This window comes from Pristis pectinata, chromosome 10 (assembly GCF_009764475.1).
Source record: "Pristis pectinata isolate sPriPec2 chromosome 10, sPriPec2.1.pri, whole genome shotgun sequence".
Classification (NCBI taxonomy): Eukaryota; Metazoa; Chordata; class Chondrichthyes; order Rhinopristiformes; family Pristidae; genus Pristis; species Pristis pectinata.
The window spans coordinates 54,493,325-54,516,468 of NC_067414.1; the positions used below are offsets into that span (position 1 = coordinate 54,493,325).

The window sequence follows — 23,144 nt, forward strand, 5'->3', positions numbered from 1 at the left end:
AGGAATAAAGTCCTAGCCTGTCCAACCGCTTTCCATAACTCAGCCCCTCAAGTCCTGGCAGCATCCTTGTAAGGTTATTCTACACTCTTTCCAGCAGGGCAACCAAAACTGAACACAATACTCCAAGTGCTGCTTCACCAGGTTCCTGTACAACCATACCATGACTTCCCAACTTTTATACTCAATAATGTGACTGATGAAGGCCAGCGTGGCCAAAGCATTCTCCACCACCCTATCTACCTGTGATTCCACTTTCAGTGAACTATATACTTGTACTTCAAAGTCCCTCTGTTCTACAACACTCCCCATGGTGCTGCCATTCACTGTGAAAGTCCTACCTGGATTTGACTTCCCAAAATGCAACACCTTGCACTTATCCGAATTAAACTCCATTTGTCATTCCACGACCCACTTACTCAGCTGATCAAGATCCCTCTGTAATTTTTGATAACCTTCTTCATTGTCCACTTTACCACCTATTTCAGTGTCATCTGCAAACTTACTAACCATGCCTTGTACATTCTTATCCAAATCGTTGATATAGATGACAAACAACAATGGGCCCAGTACCAACCCCTGAAGCACACCACTAGTCACAGGCTTCCAGTCTGAGAAACAACCCTCTACCATTACCCTTTGGTTTCTACCATCAAGCTAATTGTGTATCCAATTTGTCAGCTCTCCCTGGATTCCATGCAATCTAACCTTCCAGAGCAGCTTACCCTGTGGAATCTTAGCAAAAGCCTTACTGAAGTCCATTTTAACCATGTCTTCTGCCCTGCCTTCATTAGCTTTCTTGGTCGCCTCATCAAAAAGCTCAGTCAAGTTTGTAAGACATGATCTCCCATGCACAAAGCTATGCTGACCACCCCTAATCAACCCCTGTCTTTCAAGATGTATGTATATCTTATCCCTCAGAATCATCTTCAATAGCTTACCTACCACACATGTTAGACTTACTGGCCTATAGTTCCAAGGTTTTTCTTTGCTGCCCTTCTTAAAAAAGGGGCACAACATTCACTACCCCCAGTCTACTGGCACCTCATGCATGGCTAATGATGATGAAAATATCTCAGCCAGGGCTCCCGCAATTTCTTCTCTAGCCTTACACGGTGTTCTTAGATAACCCTGGTCAGGCCCTGGAGATTTGTCTACCTTCATATCTTTTAAGACATCCAGCACCTCCTTTGTCCCCAAGACATCCCCATTTACTTTTCCTAGTTCTGAAGTCTTCATGTCTTTCTCCATGGTAAATACAGAGGAGAAATATTCATTCAGGTCCTTGCCCATCTGCGGCTCCACACAAAGATGTCCCCTTTGGTCTTTGAGGGGCCCTATTCTCTCTCTGGTTGCTCTTTTTCTCTTAATATATTTATAAAATCTCTTTGGATTTTCCTTAATCTTCTCTGCCAAAGTTATCTCATGCCCCCTTTTTGCCTCCTGATTTTCTTCTTGAGTACACTTCTGCATCCCTTATACTCCTCCAGGGATACACTTGATCCCAGCTGCCTGTACCTGACCCATGCCTCCTCTTTTTTCCTGGCCAGGGCCTCAATATCCCTCATCATCCAGGGTTCCCTACTCCTACCAGCCTTGCCCTTCGCTCGAACAGGAACATGCACACCTTGAGCTCTCACTATCTCACCTTTAAAAGCCTCCCACTTGCTTGTGGTCCCTTTGCCCGCAAACAACCTACTCCAATCAACCTTTGCAAGCTCCTGTCTCATACCGTCAAAATTCGCCTTGCCCCAATTTAGAACCTGAACCTATGGACCAGTTCTGTCCCTTTCCATAACTATTTTAAAACTAATAGAACTATGGTCCCTGGTCCCAAAATGCTCCCCCACTGTCACCTCAATCACTTGCCCTGCCCGATAACCGAAGAGTAGGTTGAGGTTTGTCCTCTCCCTAGTAGGGCCCTCTATATCTTGCCCAAGGAAACTTTCCTGAGAAAGCCCTTAACGGTATCACAGTCTCAGTCTATGTCAGGAAAGTTAAAATCCCCTATTATGACAACCCTATCATTCTTACGATTCTGCACAATCTCCCTGCATATTTGTTCTTCTAATTCATGTTGACTATTTGGGGGCCTTTAGTACAATCCCAACAATGTGATCATCCCCTTCCTGTTTTTCAGCTCCACCCATAAAGCCTCACTAGATGATCCTTCAGTAATTTCATCTCTGACTACTGCTGTGACATTCCCCTTAATCAAAAATGCAACTCCCCCTCCTCTCTTTCCTCTGTCTCTATCCCGCCCAAAGCACCTGTATCCCAGAACATTAAGCTGCCAGTCCTGTCCCTCCCTTAGCCATGTTTCCATAATGGCTATAATATCCCATATGATGGCAGGGGACTTGGCAATGGTAGTGGTATTGGTTTATTATTGTCACTTGTACCGAGGTACAGTGAAAAACTTGTTCTTATAAACCGATCTTACAGGTCAATTCATTACACAGTACAGTTACATCAAGTTATTGATTATCAAGGATAGGTAGTTAGATTTTCTTTTGGTTGAGACGGTCATTGCTTGGCATTTTTGTGGCACAGAATTATTTCCCATTTGCTTGAAAGTTGTTTGGATCTGGTTGCATGTAGGTGTGAGCCATTTCATTATCCAAGGAGTCATGAATGGAATTAAATGTTGTCTTCTGCAAACATCACTGCATATCCCTATTAGAGTGAAGGGCAAGGCTGGCAGGATTAGGGAACCCTAATTAGCAAGGGATATTGAGGCACTGGTCAGGAAAAAGGAGGCGTATGCCAGGTATAGACACCTGGGATCAAGTGAATCCCTTAAGGAGTATAAGTGATATAGGAGTACACTAAGAAGGCAAAAGTCAGATAGCTTTGGCATATAAGGTAAAGGAAAATCCTAAGATATTCAACAAATATATTAAGAGCAAAAGGGTAACTTGGGAAAGAAAAGGTCCTCGTGAGGATCAATGTGATTGTCTATGTGTGGAACCACAGGAGATGGGTGAGCTGTAAAATGAATATTTCTCATCTGTATTTACCATGGAGAAGCTCATACAAGCTAAGGAATTAAGGGAAATGAATAGTGATGTATCCATATCCTTCTTACAACAAATGAGGTGCTGGCAGTCTTGAGGCATATTAAGATATATAAATCTCATGGGCCTGATCAGGTATATTGTAGGACATTGTAGGAAGCTAGGAAAGAAATTGCAGAGATATTTGCATCATCATTATCCACAGGTAAGGTACTAGAAGACTGAAGAATGGCTAATTTTGTGCTTTTATTCAAGAAGGGGTGCAAAAACAAGTCAGGGAACTACAGGCTGGTGATCTAAACATAACTGGTGGGAAAGTACTGTAGGGGATTCTGAGGGACAGGATCTGCCAGCATTTGGAAAGGCAAGGATTGATAAGGGATAGTTAGTATGGCTTTGTGCATGGGAAATCATGTCTCAAAAGTTTGAGTGTTTTGAAGAGGTGACGAATAAGATTGACGAGGGCAGGGTGGTAGACGTTGTCTGCATGGACTTTAGCAAGGCATTCAACAAGGTCCTGCATGGAAGACTAGTCTGGAAGATTAGATCACATGGAATCCAGGGTGAGCTAGCCTATTGGATGCAAAATTGACTTGATGGAAGGAATCAGAGGGTGGTAGTGGAGGGTTGTTATTCAGATTGGAGGCCTGTGATGGGATATGTCATGGGGATCAGTGCTGGGTCCACTGTTGTTTGTCATTTATATTAACAATTTGGATGATAATGTTGGTTAGTAAGTTTACAGATAACACCAAAATTGGCAGTATAGTGGACAGTGAAGAAGGTTATCTAAGATTACAACGGGATTTAGATGAACAGTAGAAGTGGGCCAAGGAATGGTAGATGGAATTTAACTTGGACAAGTGTGAGGTGCTGCATTTGGTCAGTTAAATCAGGGCAGGACACTCACAGTAAATGGTAGGGCCCAGGAGAATGTTGTAGAACAGAGAGATCTAGGGCTACAGGTACATAATTCCTTGCAAGTGTTGACACAGGTAGACAGGTTGGTGAAGAAGGCATTTGGCATGCTTGTCTTCATTGGTTAAGGAGTACAGGAGTTGGGATGACATGTTGCAACTGTACAAACCTTTGATCAGACCACACTTGGAGTATTGTGCTCAGTTCTGGTTGCCCAGCTATAGGAAGGATGTAATAAAAGATTCACAAGGAAGTACTGGGACTGGAGGGCTTGAGTTATATGGAGTGGCTGGATAGGCTGGGACTTTTTTCCCTGGAGTGTAGGAGGTTGAGCACTGACCTTGTAGAGACTTAAAATCATGAGGGGCATAGATAAGGTGGATAGTCACAGTCTTGTTCCCAGTATAGGGAGTCTAAAACAAGAGGACGCAAATTTAAGGTGAAAGGGAAAATATTTAAAGGGATCCTGAGGAGCAACTTTTTCACACAGAGGGTGGTGGGTATATGGAATGAGCTGCCAGAGGAAGCTGTAGTGGCATGTACAATAATAATGTTTAAAAGACTTTTGGACAGGTACATGGATAGAAAAGGTTTAGAGGGATTTGGGGCAAAAGCAGGCAACTGGAACTAGCTCAGATCTTGGTCAGCATTGGTGAGTTGGGCCAAAGGTCCCGTTTCCATGCTGTATAATTCTATGACTCTTAAAGTAAAACAAAAATTAATTTAAGCTTTTTCCCAGAACTTATGCTTTTATCATATTGCTAAATGCATTTTAAAAACATTTTGGCCCACATTGCTTTAAGAGACTGATCAGTAATGTACAAGCAAGTACAGTATTTCAGACCTTCTTCCAAACCAGTAGTATCACTTACTGAAAGCCTATTGCCTTTATTAAACAGACAACATGGCTCCACATTTGATAAATAAAGCTTTGCAGACTGAAATGTTCCAGAACGATATACAGTAAATCACTTGTTTGCCTTGTACCCACCCAGAAATAATACCATTTTCCTTTCCAACCAGCAGCCAATGCAATCCAAGTAGCTCTATATTTATGGTAACAAAGCACAATTCGTACAACTAGCGAAGAAGCATCAGAAGTATAACTTCATATTGTACTTAGCTGTGCCTTATCAGTTCATTTACCCATTATCTGCTTTTTTTCCCTGTGGAAATGTACCTGCAATAAGACTTCCCTGTAATGTCTGTTGTGATGCAGGTGAAGCTCTGATAGCTGAACTGGCAAACATTTTTATATCCCCTCTTTTGACAATGGGTTGTACATGGTTTGGACGCATCCCTCATACTGCCCAGTTTAAATTGGAATCTTTCTCAAGAGGAATTGCAAGCTCAAGACCATGTCTATATGTTTCCTTCAAACTTATTGACTTATTAACGTGATGTTACTCATCTTCTAATGGCAGTACAATAATTTACAACTAATGCAAACTAGAGCAGGTTTTTATTTCATTAATTTCATTTTTGTTTCATTTATTTCATTAGTAATACATTTTTACATTTTATACTTGAAGCTGTCCTTGCATCTCTTCTGTCATTTTGTAATATTTCATTTCTGTCATAATGTAATAGTTTGTATTGTGTTATACAGAACATTTTCCTGAATTGTCTTCCTGAATTCCAGTATTATTTAATGAAAATGGTGTTACCAACAATGATTTTCAGATTCATCTCACAAGACACCTTCCATAGTAGTGATAACAACTTAACTATTTGAATTAGAAACCATTAATTGGTGTCTCAGTGCTAATTAGTACTAAATTCATACAATTGAAGATGTTGAAACAACTTATATTTATCATGCAACCAAATATCAAGATATTTTATGGGATGATCAGGTGGGCCTCAGATAAGATTTAGATCAGAAGGCAATCAGAGACGCGGTTAAAGAGAAGAGTTTAGAGAAGGCTGTGAAGGGTGGGAAAGAAGAAGAGGTTACAGTTTACGAGTTGCAGTGTGACGATTGAAGACTCTTCCTCTAGTAATAGAATTAAGCATTATAATTGTATAGTTAGCCAGCAACATGAGGGTTATAATTAGAGGGCTGTTTATTATAAAGTTATTTTAAAATTTAATAAATATTGTTGCTTTCCTTTCAACATGCAATCTGGACATCAAAAGGTGTTGAAGGATAGAAGGGTGTCTCTCCTCATCATGTGAGGGCTTGCAGGCTACTTTATTTTTCAAAGCTTTTTAATGGAAACTGGAGATTAAGTTGTCAAAACATATAAGTCTGGTGTTTATTCAGATCTATTAACAGTCACCATCTCTGAACAATACATAAGACCAAGAATAATTCTGTTCATTGGCTTTTCAGATGGCTAGAAGAAAAAATAAGGGGTTGGCTATGGAGAATGGCTTGATGCTTACTGCTGTTGAAAGTTCAATTATTAATTTCTCTTCCAAACCATTCTTGTAAATGAAAGAATTGTTTTTAAATAAGGAACGGCTTGGAAACTGAGTAAGCAAACTATTGACCATTTAATAAGATTTTTTTTAATGTATTTTTTATTTAAGACTCTCCTACTCAGCAAACTCACTAATCGTCCACTAAGTATTATGCTTCTGCATTCTTGCTGATAAATCAATATCCCTGTTAATACTACTTGGCATAACTCCTTGTTCTTATAAAACATCCAGTTCATTGTGAGCAGTAGCATGGGAAATCTGTTAGCATATTTGTTTAGTGAAATTACATTTTCCAGTTCTTTGGAATAATAACACCATATTACATGTTTTATGTTGTGAGTAATATAAAATATTTTCTAAACCTATATGTTTAAATTATATAAAATTATGGCTTTATGGCATATCTAGCTATAAAATGCAGCTTTTATTCACTATTCCAACCACAAGTTATAAGAACAGGCTGAATTCCCTTCATTAATTTTCCATATCTGCACTTATCGTTAACAAAGTTCATATGTAACTGGGGACTGAAAATTATTTACCTTGTTGAGCAATTCTGTAAATTTGAATAATGCTGATTCCCTTTATTAGTATATTGTGCTACATTAGAAAAAAATGTTATTTCATTCAGATTGAATTGTCCACATTCCAATATGAGTCAAATAAATAAAAAAAAGTTATTTATTTTACTTTTCAAGCAGATCATGTGCTGCAGTTTCTTAAAGTGGAAAGGAAGGAAAGAAGCATGGTTTGGTACATGATGTACCTCCCAGTCCCTACCTCAGAATTGCTGATGTAGACTAACTTGAGAGTTGGTGCTATGATAATGCATTTGTGGAATTTCCATAATTCCTTCGTGATTTTTGCAGGTTTGGCAAAGATTTCTGGAAGAATGAATGGATAGGAAATAAGATGACACATTGCTATGATTTGATGTAACCAGGTTACTGTTTGGTTCAGTTATTTTGATCTTAATCTTAAAATGTTCTAATTTTGCTGATTTAAGTAGTATCAAATCTAGAACAGGCGACCTCTGTGTTATGGCGGAAAAGGGTGGGGAGGGGGTGGTTGCATTCCTGGAAAACAGTCCAGTCTTGATTTTATGTAACATGAGGCAGCATCAGTATGTGTCAAGAAACTTGAGTTGGAGAAAATGTTTATTCATTTACTTTTTTTCAAACAAATTTCATGAGAGTGAATTTTATTACATATCTCAAATTTTTTGGGAATGATTTTTGAATTCTGTAAGGGTGAATTTCCATAACCTGAATGGCTGTTACATGGGAATGGTGTACATAGGATTTGTAACTAGTGAATATTTATGGCACAGAGAAGAAGCCACTTTGCCCATTCTGGCTAATATGAAGGAACTTTCAGGACTAATCCCATGTCTCAGACTTTAGTTTGTAATCCATGTGCTTTACAACTCTTCAGGTGCTCTTGTGGGTAATTTTTAAATGTGGTGAGTGTTTCTGCCTCCACCACCCTTTCAAGCAATAATTTCCAGAGCCCACTACACCTTAGGTAATGTTATTCCTCAACTCCTCTCTAATCCTTTTACCAACTATTTTACATCTATGTCCTCGCATTATTAATCCCTCTCTAAGAAAAATAGGTCTTCTATTTTAGGCCTCTCATAATTTTTTTAAACCAGAGTTGAATTTTTTTTATATTTTTTTCTTCCAAAGAACTAAAGCCATTCTACTTTCATAGCTGAAATTTTCCAATTTGGTAAACCTCTTCTGCACTCTCTCTAATACTAGGGCATTCTCATTATAGTATTGTAACCAGATCTATACATAATACTAATCTGTGGTCTAATTTCTGTTTTGTCTTGTTCTAGTATGACCTCCATGCTATTGTTTTCTATACCTCAGCTAATAAAGGTAAGTATGCTGTTGCACTCTCCAAATCCACATTTGGAGATTGTGGACATACTTGTATTTCTCTGTACATAATCATGAGCCATTCAGCATGAAAACAGGCCCTTCAGCCACAGCATTAATCCTATACTAATCCCCTTTTATTCTCTGCACATTTCTGTCAACAATCCCTAGAATTTACCTCTCAGCTACACCAAAGACACAATTTACAGTGGGCAATTAACTCAACAACCCATGTGCCTTTGGGATGTGGGAGGAAACCGAAGCACTCTGAGGAGTCCCAGGCTGTCATTGGGAAACATGCAAACTCCACACACACAGCAGCCGAGGTCAGGATTGAACCTGAGACACTGGAGCTGTGAGGCAGCACCTCCACCAGTTGCAACACTGTGTCTTACCGTTTTTCGTCTATTCCCTTTCCATGTTAGCCTTCTTCAAATGCATTACCTCATATTTATTGGACTAAATTCCATTTGCCACTTTTGTGCCCACCAAACTACTACTCTGATTATTTTTTCAATACCCATAATTTTAACACTGCCTGTTTTGGTATCATCTGCAAATCTTATTCAGGCCCCCTACATTTGAGTCCTGTGGCAGAGTAACTGCATCTGTCAATCAGCTCATCCCAGATGTGGCGTGGCTGGCTAAACACGGGATGTCTTTACTGGCAGTCTCAAAAGTTCTGGGGTTCTGACAAATGAACTTCCAGATTTGAATGTACAATCATGGGATGATAGAAGTGTTCTGCAGGCAAACCAAGCAACTCTTGCTCAAGAACAGAAGTAAATACCCTGTGTCAGGCGATGATGAGTGTTATCTGGGAGGTACCTGGCTGCAGCAAGAACAAGCTGAGCTCAGGAATATTCGCCAAATTCATGGAAGGACAAATTATTATTGACAATAAATTTGTAATTATTATTCCAGTGACAATAGTCTATATTATTGAAACGTCAAATCTTTACCTAAGGCAAAGTGTAACTGAACTGCGGTTTGAATCCAGTATTGCGCCATAAATATAATTGGAAAACTTGGCATGCAGCTATACCCAAGTAGAAGAGGAAACACTAACTGTGTCAATAGGAAGTGTGTGTTTTCATCTGCATGTATCAGAGAGTTTAAGCCTGATAATAAGGTGTATTTTTTGTCTCAGAGAGAAGTTACTAAATAGATTGAATATCAATTAAAGGTATTAATCTTTAGATGCTTTTCATGCCACATGATGAGAGTTAATGGGATGATGGTTGGGGCAGTGACGGCAGGGAATGTGCAGGGGGAAAGGGATATCATTGCATGGTCCAAAACAGATGAAGGCCACACAGAAGAAATGGTTACTATCTGAATCTGCGGCTAGTGTGTATTTTAGTGCTGTCAATTAATCGCTACTAATAGGTGCGATTTATATGATGGGTTAATTGTAATTATACTCTGATGCACAAGCTAACTGGACACAATAATGCAGGTCACAGCATACTCCCTAGGCCACTTACAGTTTTGTTGGACCTCGGATACTCATGCTGCCATTGTTGGGGTTGCTTACCTGGCACCTCACCCCTGGGCTCCTTGATAATCAAACCTTGCAAAATTTACTGAAAGCATTATTGTGTAAACTTAGCACTGAGTGTAACCTAACTATTTGATAATGGAATAGACAGCTGCTAATGGTGAGACCAAAGAAACTGAGAGTGCAAAAGGAGGCAGGATTGGAGGAATGTGGAGTTCTGAGAGGTAAACAACTGGAGAATCTACAGAGACAGACAATCGCACAGCAGGGTTTGAACACAATGCCAGTTTTAAATTATAGGTTATTAAGGTGAAGTATTTTCCATTGGGCCATTTAAAAATGCTACTCTTCTGTGATAGTAAACAGAGTTGGGGGAGGACTCAAATTACTGTACTTAGGGCTGAGGCCAAGCTTAGTTTAAGAAAGGAGATGTGGAGCAGCATTTATAAAGCTATTGGTGAAGAAATATTGGTGGAAAATAATAGAATGTATGACAAGAGAAAATGGAAAGAAAGGTGTATTGAGGATGAGAGAAATGAAAGCATCCTGTCACACAAGGATATTAAAGAGTTAAATGAGAAAAAAGGGAAGATGATTCCAAAAAAAAACTGGAGCTAGGGATTATGTATACATTCAGGATTCAAAACAGTACTAAGATGGAATGATTAACAGCTATGAAAATTTATAATATAGAAGTTATACCAGAAATGGAACTGGAATGTGACTGTTTACGACTGAATATAACCCATCCATTGCTGTAGCAGTAAAGCATAGAATGTTACTTAGCGCACAGGAAGCTATTCTGCTCATCTTATTTTCTCTGCAGCCCTGCAACTTGTTCTCGCTCACATGCATTATCAACTTCCCCTTTGATTCTTTTGACACATACTGCACTATAGGGTAACTTGCATCAGCCAACTAACCTGTCAGCACCTGTTTGTGATGTGGGAGCACCCAGAGGAAACCCATAGTGTCACAGGGTGAACATGCTTACTCCACACAGAAAGTACCTGAGGCCTGGGTCAAAAGCAGGCTCCTGGAACTGGTAGACCAAATGGTCTCCTTTTGTGCACGAAGCTTGTTTTTAATAATTTAAAGTGTCAATCAATGTTTGTCAACTATGCATACAAAGTTTATTGTTAATAATACCTGAAATGGACATGCAAAACTCAGGCAGGGGATTAAGGGGGAAATAGGCAGATTTTCCAAGAGACTTTATAATGTCCAGTTGTGATTCTGGGATCTTGTAATTAATGAAGACTTCCTGGTGATCAAAGGTTTTCGCAATCAGTATAATTTTAATTAATCACAGCTGAACTAAAGAAACTTCTTAGCAATCAGATGTTCCATAATAATTTTCTGTGAAATGCATGTGGTGTGTGATCAAATATATGCAATCTGGTGATAGGTTGTACTTTGTAGTTCATTTTTTTAGTTTAAACAAAAAGTATGGAACTTTTTTCACATTTAGTTGTCACAAGATCTTGAAGGAAAATTGATTAGTTTATTCATATTTTAATTAAAAGACTATACTTTGAGAAGTGCCAGTAATAAAATATTAATTAAAACAATTGAATATTTACTTTTTAGAAATCTGTGAAGAGATCAGTTTTGGGATGAGTATGATGTAACAATGTTGTCCTTGATATTGTATTAAACCAGTACAGATCGGCGATATGTCACTGTGCAGTGCACCCGTGATCATTTTGGTCATGGGGCTTGGGGCCTTGCATGTCTCCAGAGCTGGTGTTGCATTTTGCGTGAAGGAAAAAGTTCCATCCAGGACTGAGGCTGGTTCTCAGGTTCAGGAGGAATGGGTGGAGATGAAATGGCTGTCAGTCAGAGGCCGGAAGAAGGAATGGACAGTCAATTTTGCAACCAGGTCTGGGCAGGTGGCGATCAGGACATCCCATTGTGTTCCTCAAAGGGTTGTGGCCTAGGCTGACTTCAAGGTTGGGGCCAGTTGGAAGAGGATCAGACCTGAGCCAATCAGCAAGTGGTGTGTGGTTGGGGGAAAAGGATCAGTGTGTGGGAATGGATGGTAAGCATGAGGTTTAACTTAATGGGCGTGTAATGATTCCACCAAGCAACTCAATTGCTACTGTATCTTAAGTCACTCACTAGTCTTATTGGCACCATCCCTAGAACACCAAACAAAAGGTTAAATCCAGAATGAACCTTGGATGGAAACTAATTGGTACTACATGGGAATTCTACAAACAAGTATACTTACTCTGCCAGGTCAGAAGTGGAATACTGCTGTTTGACATGGATGGTCAGCTGCCACATGGACCTTATTTGTGTTTATTTAAGAACAAATGTGTGAGTAGTAATTGGAGGCTTAAACTTGGCGCAGGTTGGATTGCTCTTTGTTCTTGGATATATTGATACACCTTAACTTTGTTGTAAGCTGAGCATCATCAAACGCAATGATCCATATCTGTGATCCTAATTTTCCAGTTTTTGCAGAATCTTCTCCCTGTCCAACTTGAATTCCACCAATCTAAATGATCAGAAAATCAATCTCCAGCAACCCATTGGAAGCTCTCACAGACATGCAACATGGTTAGAAACTGATACCTTTTGCAGAATCTAATAAAAGAGATCCCAGATGTTAATTTGCTAAGTAAGGTTTAACATCCTTGAATCATGACTGCACAGGATAAATAAGATGCACTATTGATGGATTAAAGACAGCCCATGTGTAATTGTGGATATCTAACTCAAATAACAAACCATTTTATAAATATGTGCCTTAAAACCATGTGTAACCAGTAGTATACCTGCAGGGATCGGTGCTAGGACTCTGATTGTTTACCAATTTGGATTTGAACATAGAGGGTATGATTAGTAAGTTTGTAGCTGACACAAAAGTTGGTAATGTTGTAGATAGCAAGGAAGGTTGTCTAAGGCTAAAGCAAGATATAATGGAAAGCTGGGTGGAGCGTTAGGTGATAGAATTTAATCCCAACAAGTGCAAAGTGATGCATTTTTGAAAGCCAAGTGGGGCAAGGCCTATGCAGTAAATGGGGCACTAAGGAATGTTGATGAATAGGTGGATCCTGAGGTTCAAGTCCATAGTTCCCTGAAAGTAGCAACATAGGTAGATGGAATGGTGAAGAAGGCATGTGGCACGCTTGCCACCTTAATTCAGGACATAGAAAATAAAAGTTGGGATGTTACGTTACAACTGAACAGAACACTGATTAGAATGCATTTGGAGTATCGTGTGCAGTTTTGGTTGCCACACCATAAGAAGGATGTGTCAGAGTGCAGAGGAGGTTCACCAGTACAGTGCCTAGCTTGGAGGCCTTTACTAATGGGAAGAGATTGAATAGGCTGGGTTTGTTTCCCTGGAGTGAAGGAGGCTGTGGTGTGCCCTGAAAGAGGTGTATAACATTATAAGAGGAATAGATCAGGTAGATAGAATCTTTTTCCCATGGTAGGGTTGTCAAAAACAAAAAAGGCTTAAGTTTAAGGTAAGTGGAAGGAGTTTTAAAGGGTATTTGTGTGGAAAGTTATTTTACACAGGAAATGGTTGATATATGGAACTCACTGCCAGAGGAAGTGGAGCTAGATACAATCACTACATTTAAGAGACATTTAGACAGTTACTTAAATGGCATAGAAAGATACAGACCTAGAGCAGGCAAATGGGATTACTGTAGATGGTCAAAAAGGTTAGCATGCATGTGGTGGACCTAAAGCCCCAGTTCTGTGCTGTAGAACTGTATGGCTCTGTAAAACCGCTTTCTGGGATTTGTCAGTGACCTCCATCGGATGATATCTGAAGCCATGGCTGAAGCTCAGACCTTGATCTATCAGTGTTTCTAATATCCAGCTCATTGCAGGAGAAGTTGAAATAAAAGAGAGTAGTTGAAATAAAAGAGTTGTACAGCATCTATGGTGAGGGAAATAGAGTTAGCCTTTTCGGATTAATAACTGTTAAGAAGTATAGGCTATTTTCAGAAGAAAAAAAACATTCTGAAAGAAGTACATAAAAGAAGGAAGGAAGAGAATGAACAATAAGAATGTTTTTTTATTAAATGCAGGAGTTGTTGGAATATAGAATTCTCTACTAAAGCAAAGGTGGAAGTAAAATCCATAATAGGTTTAAAGAAAGTTAGAAGACACAGAAGTACAATTCCAGCGTGGAACCAAGTAAACAGTTCTTTCAGAGTAACCTCAGGCCCAGTGGGTTATCTGCTTAGTTCTATGATTCTATAAATTCTGAAAGACTTGCACATCTAAATGCAAATTGCCTTCTAAAGATTACAGTTGTTGAAGAAGAGTTAATTTACTATAAAACGAGGTAGAAATTGGAAATGTGACAAGTAAAATGTTTTTCATGGAACTCATAAAATAGGGGAATATTTGCAACTGCCAGTAGAAAAACAGTCCTGACTAGTACACACCTTCAGTTTAGGCCTATGCTTCCACTGGCCTAAAATAATCATTGATGTAAAGGAAGTGGCTGTGGTTGGTGAGCATGTTGAGTTTCTTCCTCTTTCTCAGCATCTGCTGTGATGATATGGTCATTGCTTTGCGTGGGAAATAATTTAGCAGACAGCCTAAGGAAAAGCTGTGAAAAGGAAATATTAATATAGAAACCTGTCACAAACTAAGTGGTTTTTACAAAAAGTCACAGTAAAAGTGCGCCATCAACTGTTACATCACCCTGCGGCTATTTGGATGTAATGATGCTCTACCTGACATTAATTTGCTTAGGCATGTGAATATAAATGGGATAATGTGCTAACTCCAGTGCTGAAAATGTTTTGCAAAATGTTGGTTCCTCTATAGATATGTAAACTGCTTGAAGGCTTATGCAAACAACATTGAGCTGCTTTGAATATTAGCTATGAGAATTGACAAAGTTGCAGCTTTTTACGTCCTGTTAGTCTTTTAGCCAAATTAGTGTTATTGGTTCATGAAGTCAACAATTTTCCAATTTGTTATATTAAGGTTGCAAAATGGTAAATTCAAAGCCACTGCACAATTATCAGCTGTCAGTCAGTTCATCATCACATTGGGCAATAGGAGAGCACTCTAATTCACAAAGCTACCACTACCAGGTAAAAACTTGCAGAGGTAATGGAGACCTTGTCTTTGACTGCCCCTCATTTGAGTAATAAAAGTTTGGAAACCTTGTGAAAGCAAAATATGAATTGAAAGGCTCTATTCCAATAGGTATGATTTGAACACCTATCCCAGTCAGACAGATGTATTAGAGCAACATTCTGCAATGCTACTACAACATGAATTAATCAATACGTATAAGCATAACAATTTATGTTTTTAGCCATTTGCTGTACAATGGTTTTGAACCTTTAAAGGATTAATGGACTGTTTTGTTTCCAGAAAAAACACGGTCAAATTGTTCCTGATTTCTTGTTCTTTGCATTCCAGGTATGCTCTGGGGGATGCTCGCCGACCTCTCCACGAGACTGCAGTTTTGATTGAAGATATTGTGCATTCTCAATTGATTAACTTGGTAAGGCCTACCAGAATTTACAGTATTGAGACTTGTAAGTTGAGCTTCACATGTTTTCTAAAATTAAATAAAACAAACCCTCCAACATACTTGTGATTTGTGTTAGAAGTTGTAGGTCACAAATCTTACCAAATTATTTGAAAAAATCCAAATAGCAAGATTTAGGGTAATACAGTGAGTATTCCATAAAAGATTTTAAGAAAGCCATTAGTAAAGCAACTGCTTATTGGGAGACTTGACTTGATATTAAGGAGATTGGTGGCAGTATGGATTAAAATTTGGCTACAAAATAGAGAAAGAAACATCTAAGGAGTTAAATTGACAGCAAGTGGTTCAATGCAAGTATCCATGCTGGGATCATTACCTTTTAACCATACATGCAACTCAGGCTGGAAATATGGTGTTTAAATGTGTATTCAAATTGGGATATAGTATGATAGATTTTTAAAGCACTAAAATTCATCTATTGAAGTATTATGAAGTTATATTTTAGGATTATTTTCACCTCCAATATAACTTGTTTCACAGTTAAAGGGATTTTTTTGAAACAAAATCTATCAATAGTAAAGAGTAACCATATACTGCTGTCTTAAACAGTAATCCATCTGCGACATTGTTTACTAATTCAGATGTACACTTTAGCTTCCCCTTCATGCATTCAATTTGAAGGTTAGCATGTAGTGATGGATTATTGATACTCATTTTGTTCATTTGATCACACTTTAACCTCTGAGTTAGAAAATACACCCCATGCCAAGATTCAAGCACATATCTTGGTTGACATTTTTGGTCATGAAATAAGGGAAATACAACTTTGTCAGACATACAGTTCTTCACATGAGATGTTAATGCAAAAGTCCATCAGTTTATTAAGATAGACATGTAAAGATCCCCTAGCACTATTAGAAGAAGAGGTGATCGCCCTGTGTCCTCTCAATGTTTATACCTCAGACAAACCCACCAAATAGCTTCATTGAAATGTATCAGATTAGTGCTACTGGAACTTTGATATTTGCAAACTAGCTGAGACGTTGGTCTGTACAATAAAAGTGATTGCACTTAAGACAGAAATTTACTGATAATGGAAAGCCTTGGGACTTTGACTAATATGAAGTTCACTATACTAATGTGGTTTCTTTACTTGCTTTACTAAAATGAATAAGTAAATATGGTTTGTTTAAGAGTGAAAATGTTTGCAGTTTTATAACTGAGCTGGCAGCTGACAACATCTTTCTAAAGTTTTTTTTTGCCACATAAACATAGAACAGTATAGCATAAGAATAGGCCGTTTGGTCCATGATCTCTGAGCTGACCATGATGCCAAATTAAAGTAATCCCATCTCCCTGCATGTGATCCATACCTTCTATTCCCTCCCTGTTCATTGCTTGTCTAAATGCCTTTTAAACATTGCTTCTGTATCTGCTTCCACCACTTTCCCTGGTTGTGTGTTCCAGGCACCTACTGCTCTCTGTGGAAAGAAAAAGCTGCCTCATAAATCTCCTTTAAACTTTCCCCCTCTCACCTTAAACCTTTTCCGTCTAGTATTTGACACTTTCACCCTGGGAAAAAGTCTCTGACTATCTACCCTATCTATGCCTTGCATAATTTTATATACTTCGATCAGGTCGCCCCCTCAACCTCTAACGCTCCAGAGAAAACAATTCAAGTTTGTCCAACCTCTCTTATTAGCTAATATTCTCTAGTACATGCAACATCCTGGTGAACCTCTTCTGCATCCTCTCCAAAGCCTCCACAACTTCCTGTAATGTGGCAACCAGAACTGAACACCATACTCCAAACGTGCCCGAACCAAAGTTTTATACAGCTGCAACGTGACTTGCCAACTTTTATACTCAATGTCCTGACCACTGAAGCTAAGCATGCCTTCTTCACCACTCTTATCTACTTGTATTGCCACTTTTAGGGAGCTATGAACTTGCACTCCAAGATCCCTCTGAATATCACTGCTGTTAAGGGTCCTTCCATTTACTGAATTCTTTCCCTGTACATTTGCCCTCCCAAAATACAACACCTCACACTTCTCCAGATTAAACTCCATCTGCCAGTTCTCCTCCCATATTTTCAACTGATCTATATCATGCTGTATATTTGACAATCTTCCTCACTATCCACAACCCTGCCAGTTTTTGTTTCATCTGTGAATTTACTATTAAGCCCTCCTACGTTTTCATCCAAATCATATAAAACAAACAACAGAGGTCCCAGCTCTGATTCCCACAGAACACCACTGGTCACAGACATCTAGTCAGAATAGCATCCCTTCACCACTACCCTCTGTCTTCTATGGCCAATCCAATTTTGAATCCTATCTACCAAGTACCTGTGGATCCTTTGTGCCTTAATCTGGATTAGCCTACCATGAGGAACCTTGTTGAATGCTTCAGTAAAATGCATGTGGGAATACCCCCATCAATCATCTTTGTCACCCCTCAGTAAAACTCAATCAAGTTCGTAAGACATAACCTCTCCTGCACAAAGCCATGCTGATTATCCCTAATAAATCCATGCCTTTCCAAATGCAAATAAATCCTATCATGAAGAATCCTCTCCAATAATTTCCCTACCACTAATGTAAGACTCACTGGCCTATAACTTGCTGGATTATCCCTATTGACCTCCTTAAACAAAGGAACAGCATTGGCTATTCCCCAGTCCACTGGGACCTTGAATGTGGCTGAAGAGGATACAAAAATCTCTGTCAAAGCTCCAGCAATCTCCTCCCTTGCCTTCCTCAATAGCCTGGGGTAGATCCTGGGGACTTTATCCACCGTAAGATTTTTCAAGAGACCCAACACCACCTCCTTGATATCAACCTGCCCTCGAATATAAGCATACCTCTCTCTGACCTCGCTATCCTCCATGTTCTTCTCCTTGGTGAATACCAATGGGAAGTACTCATTTAGTATCTCGCCCACTTCCTATAACTCCAGGCATAAATTCCCTCCATTGTCCTTCAGTGGGCCTACCCTCTCCTTAGCTACACCCTCTTGTTTTCAATGTATGTAAAAACGCATTGGGAATTTCCTTAATCCCCCCACCAAGGATATTTTCATGACCCCTTTTAGCCCTCCTGATTCCCTGTTTAAGTTCTTTGTAATATCTTTGTATTTCTTCATAATATGTGGATTAAAATTAAATTTCAAGAACTGAAATAATTTTCCTATAGCCTATGAATATAAAACTTAATTTAAATGAGTTACTTTTATTGAAAACAACATACCACAGAAACAGGCCATTTGATTCAGCTGGACTGTGCCAGCATTTACGCTCCACACAAATCAGGTACGTCCTAGTTCAACTCCCACCATCACCAATAAAATAGTCTCCTATAGTGGGGGTAAAAAAGGGTAACCAATTTCTGGTCCTGTGTTCTAATTCAGCAACGTAACATGGATATTTTTTCTCCTCTTATTTTTATGGCCTTAAGGATATAACTGGAAAGGAAAATCAGTTTAAATCCTTGAAGGTAGTGGGGCAGGTTGAGAAAGCAGTTTAAAAAAATGCAAACAGGATCTTGTGCAGGATAAATAGAAGTATTGAGTGCAAAATCAAGTTATGACAAACGTCTGTAAAAGACTGGTTCAGCTATGACTGGAGTATTTAACCCAGTTCTGATCACCGCACATTAGGCTTTGGAAAGGTTGCAGTAAAGACTTAACTGGAATTTTTCCAGGATGGGGTTTTGAGGGAAGTCTGGAGAAGCTGAGATTGTTCTCCTTAAGGCAGGAAAGTTTGAGAGAGGTACATGATAGACATACTTAAAATCATGATGTGTCCACACACTGTAGAGAGAAAACGTTCTCATTTGTTTAAGAGTCATGAACCAGAGGCAATGGATTTACAGTTATTGGCAAAACAACTGAAGGTGATATGCATAAAAGCTTTTTTACACAGTGAGTGGTTTGCATCTGGAAAGCATTGCCTGACATGGTGGGGGCAAATTCAGTCATGGCTTTCAAAGGAGTAGTTGAAAGAATACCTATTGCAAATGTATAAGGAAAAGGCATAAAAAGAGGATTAGCTGCATTACCTTTACAGAAGGGTAGTCTGAACAGAAAGGACTGGATGGATTACAATGCTGTTACCGTTCTGTGATTCCCTCTCAGAAACCCCAGTCCCTGTAATATGTCTATCTCCAGTGTGTCCTTTCATTATTTGCCTTTCAAACACTCTTTTGTGTAGCTGCCTTGCGCATGCCTTTTTCTCTTTCTTGTCTCACATGTACCTCAATTGTCCATCTGTCCATCACTGTAGCTCTCCCTTGTGCCCATCTGTCTCTCTTTCTTTCTGCCTCTCCCCTTTTGTGCTTTTCTCTTTTGCCACAATCTATCTCTCTCTGTCCCAGTCTTTCATATTCTCATTCTTTGTTGCTCTCTCGTATGCTTACCCCTCATATGCTCCATTCTCTGTCTTTGTCTGTGCTGCACTACCTTGTGCCATTCTCTCTTTCCCTGCATTCTTCTTTCACCCAACGGCCCTCTTGCACACTATGCCGCCTGCGTACTCCCCTCACAAAATACCCCTCTGCCTAGTCTCTCATGCAACCTCCATCTGACATACTGCTGTCAAGTGCCCTATCACCCCTCACACACCCCTTTACTTTCCATCCCTCTACCCTGCCCCCTCCCTCTACCTTGCCCCCTCCCTCTACCCTGCCCTCCATCTATTCCCCCCTCCATTTGCTTCCTCTCTTTATTTACCCCACTCTCTATCTTTATCTCCCCCACCCCCAGATCTCTCATTTTTCCTTCCCTTGCCCATTTCACCCTCTCATTCATTTACTTTTTCTCTCTTGTTCTGTTTTATTCATCTTCCCTCCTCCACTTCCCCTTTTCCTTCTCTTTCCTTCACTCCCTGACTCCTATTCTCTTCCACGGCCCCTTTCTATTTCTCTCTATCTATTTTGCCCTGTCCCTCATCCCACCTTTCTTATTCCCTCTCTCACCTGTTCTCACTGTACGGTCTCTTTTCTCTCCAGTTTTCTCTCTTAATATGCTCTATTTTTTTCTCTCATATCCTTTCTTTATTTTCATCCTCCCTCATGCACTATTTCTCTCTCTCTCTCCCCCTCTCTCTCCCCCTCTCTCCCTCCCTCCCTCCCTCTCCCTCTCCCTCCCTCACTCCCTCTCCCTCTCCCTCCCTCACTCACTCACTCTCATACACACACACACTCTTTCTCCCAAACAAACATGCTCCCTCACACACATGCTCTCATTTTACGCACATGCTCCCCGTTATGCACACACACATTCTCTCACACGCACACCTATTCTTTCTCTCTCATTCATGCACTTTCTCTCTCTTTCTCACTCACACACACTCTCTCCCTCTTTCTCTTTCTCGCTCTGTCTCTCACTCACTCTACTCACTCTATCTCGCTCTCTCTCTCTCTATCCCTCTCTCTTTCTCTCTCCCTCTCTCATATATGTTCGCACATGCACCAGCACATATTCTCTCCCAAAACCAACACCATCCCCCAAACTCTGATGAGTTTGCTGCTTTGGAGTTACTGATATTGTGGCAAATTGCCTTAACTAAGTAGCTAGTTGTGAAATGGTTGACTGAATTTGTCTACTTCTGTGTTATTGACCAGTGTTAATAATTTTGGGTTTTGACTTCTTTTGAAATGTTGTCATGTGCAGCAGTTCTGTGTTTATTTGCTGCCATGACAGCATGGATTATCGATGAAAGAACCTGAGTGTTGTTTGCCTTTTATTTACTGGTACAAGTTCTGAATCCCGGTCAGTGATTATCTTCAAACAGTTATACCTTTGTTTTTCTTTTCATCTTCATACAAAGTTGGTTTCTTTGCTTTTATTCATCTTTTTACCTAATTTTTACTTTCCATCCCCAACTGTACTTTCACTGCTTAATGTATTCATTGGCAGTTTGTCTTGGCTCTGGATCACAGAAAGTAAAACTTCTCAGGCTGACCACTGATGCCAAGTACAGTTTTTTTTTCACTTCCTTGAGCCACAAATAGTCCACTGAAAATATGGCAATAAAATCTGTTTCACAAGTGAGTCAGATGAGAATTAAGTGGGCGTGGAAGCTGATCAGGTTTACTTCATCCTTCAGGTGTTGAGCGTACGTATGTGACCTAATAGGTTTACTCCGAGTTTCATAGAGTCATGTAGCTTTGAAGTAGGCCCTTCAGCCCACCACGTCAATGCTGACTATCTTGCCTATCTATACTAATCCCACTTGCCTGCATTAATTCCATATCCATCTTTGCCTTGCTCATTCAAGTACCTGTCCAAATGCCTTGTTGCTGTTCCTGCCTCCACCACCTCCTCTGGCAGCTCACTCCAGATACCAACTACTCTTGTGTAGAAAAATTTCCCCTCAGATCCACTGTAAACCTTTCTCTCATCTTAAACTTATGCCTTCTAGTTTTAGACACCCCCACCATGGGAAACAGGCTTCGGCTACCTACCCTTTAATGCCTCTCATAATTTTATATACCTCTATCATGTTACCTCTCAGCCTCCTTGGCTTCAGGGAAAACTGACATAACCTATCCAATTTCTCCTTGTAGCTCAAGTCCTCCAATCCAGGCAACATCCTTGTGAATTTTTCTGCACCCTCTGTAGCTTAAACACATCCTTCCTATAGTGTGGCAACCAGAACTGCACACAGTACTCTAGCTGCAGCCTAACCAACATTTTGCACAAGAACAGAAATTTTTATTTTAGTCAGATTTTATTACACTTTTGTATTATTGGGATAATTTGAGCTCAACAGGTGCACGTCTTTCAGTTCTGAGAGATTCAAGTTGCTTGAAGGGAGCAGCTAATGAAATTCAGAGCCGGTTTGTACAGGGGCCTTGTGAAAGAAGGTGATTTTACATTTCAAGTTCATTTGTGCTTGATGGGACCTAAACAAGTTAAATGAATAGACAAAGTAATAATGGGAATATGATTAAGTATAGTGTTAAGAATATTAGACCAATAAATAGTGACATGTTGGTGAGGATCTATCAGCAGGAGTGATTATTTTTGAAAAGTGGACAACTAAATTGAGGCTGTTATTAATAGAACCACATTACATAACAGCCTTATTAATATCTCAAACTATTCTTGCCCTGTGAAAGATTCTGTTCTTTTACCCTCTGTAATTTATTGGTTGGTATATATTTGGAATATTTATGAATTTAGACTTGAGGTACCTGAGGCACTTAAATTGGTTTTACTTTATTGAATTGTATCCAGGATTATTTTGTGACTTGGATGTGTCAGTATCGTGGAGTAATTGATAGAATTGAGTGTGTTTTCCATCAGCGATGAGATTATTGAGATGGGACATAATCCAGGTAATGAATACCTAAAGCTATTTTGGTTAAACTGTGATCACCAGAGGAGGAGGGAAACTCATCAAGGATGATCAAAAGAAGAGATGAGTTTGTTACCACAGAGACCTTTACTGGATAATCAGAGAACGTTTTGCTTTGATAGAGTGCCAAATGATTAGCAGAAAATGGATTCAATAAGAATAAATAGATGATTAATTATTTTAAGTAGTCCAATGACTAGTCTAGTTTGATACCAAGAAGACCTTACCCCAAATATACTTTTTTTGGGGATAAAATTTGAAGATATTAATGGTGGATGATATTGATAATGAAGGAGACTTTACTTGGTCTGAGAATTACCTGTTTCAATAGAATAATTAAACTAAAGAAGATACATTACCCTTGAAAATGTTAGAGTTTTTTTTCTTGACAGATAATGTCGATGGTCATGTGATGGCTTTGGAAATCAAATTTTGATGTCCAACCTTAAGTTGGAATCAAATCTCCAATTTTATTGCCACTACTATTGACTCCCAACTAACTTAAAAGTATATCGAAATCTGTTACTCAACATACTGTTTTACATTTCAC

The 23,144-nt window shown here is 39.3% G+C and overlaps 1 protein-coding gene across 8 annotated transcripts in view; it reads left to right on the plus strand.

Annotated features, from left to right (window-relative positions):
- The window catches only part of supt3h (SPT3 homolog, SAGA and STAGA complex component), a 320,780-nt gene that overhangs the window by 163,862 nt on the left and 133,774 nt on the right, over positions 1–23,144 (plus strand). For all 8 annotated transcript variants that reach the window (XM_052024365.1, XM_052024364.1, XM_052024362.1 and 5 more), the window contains one exon: positions 15,156–15,240. In XM_052024365.1, the coding sequence (XP_051880325.1) occupies positions 15,156–15,240 (85 nt within the window). The remainder of the gene's footprint in view (positions 1–15,155; positions 15,241–23,144) is intronic.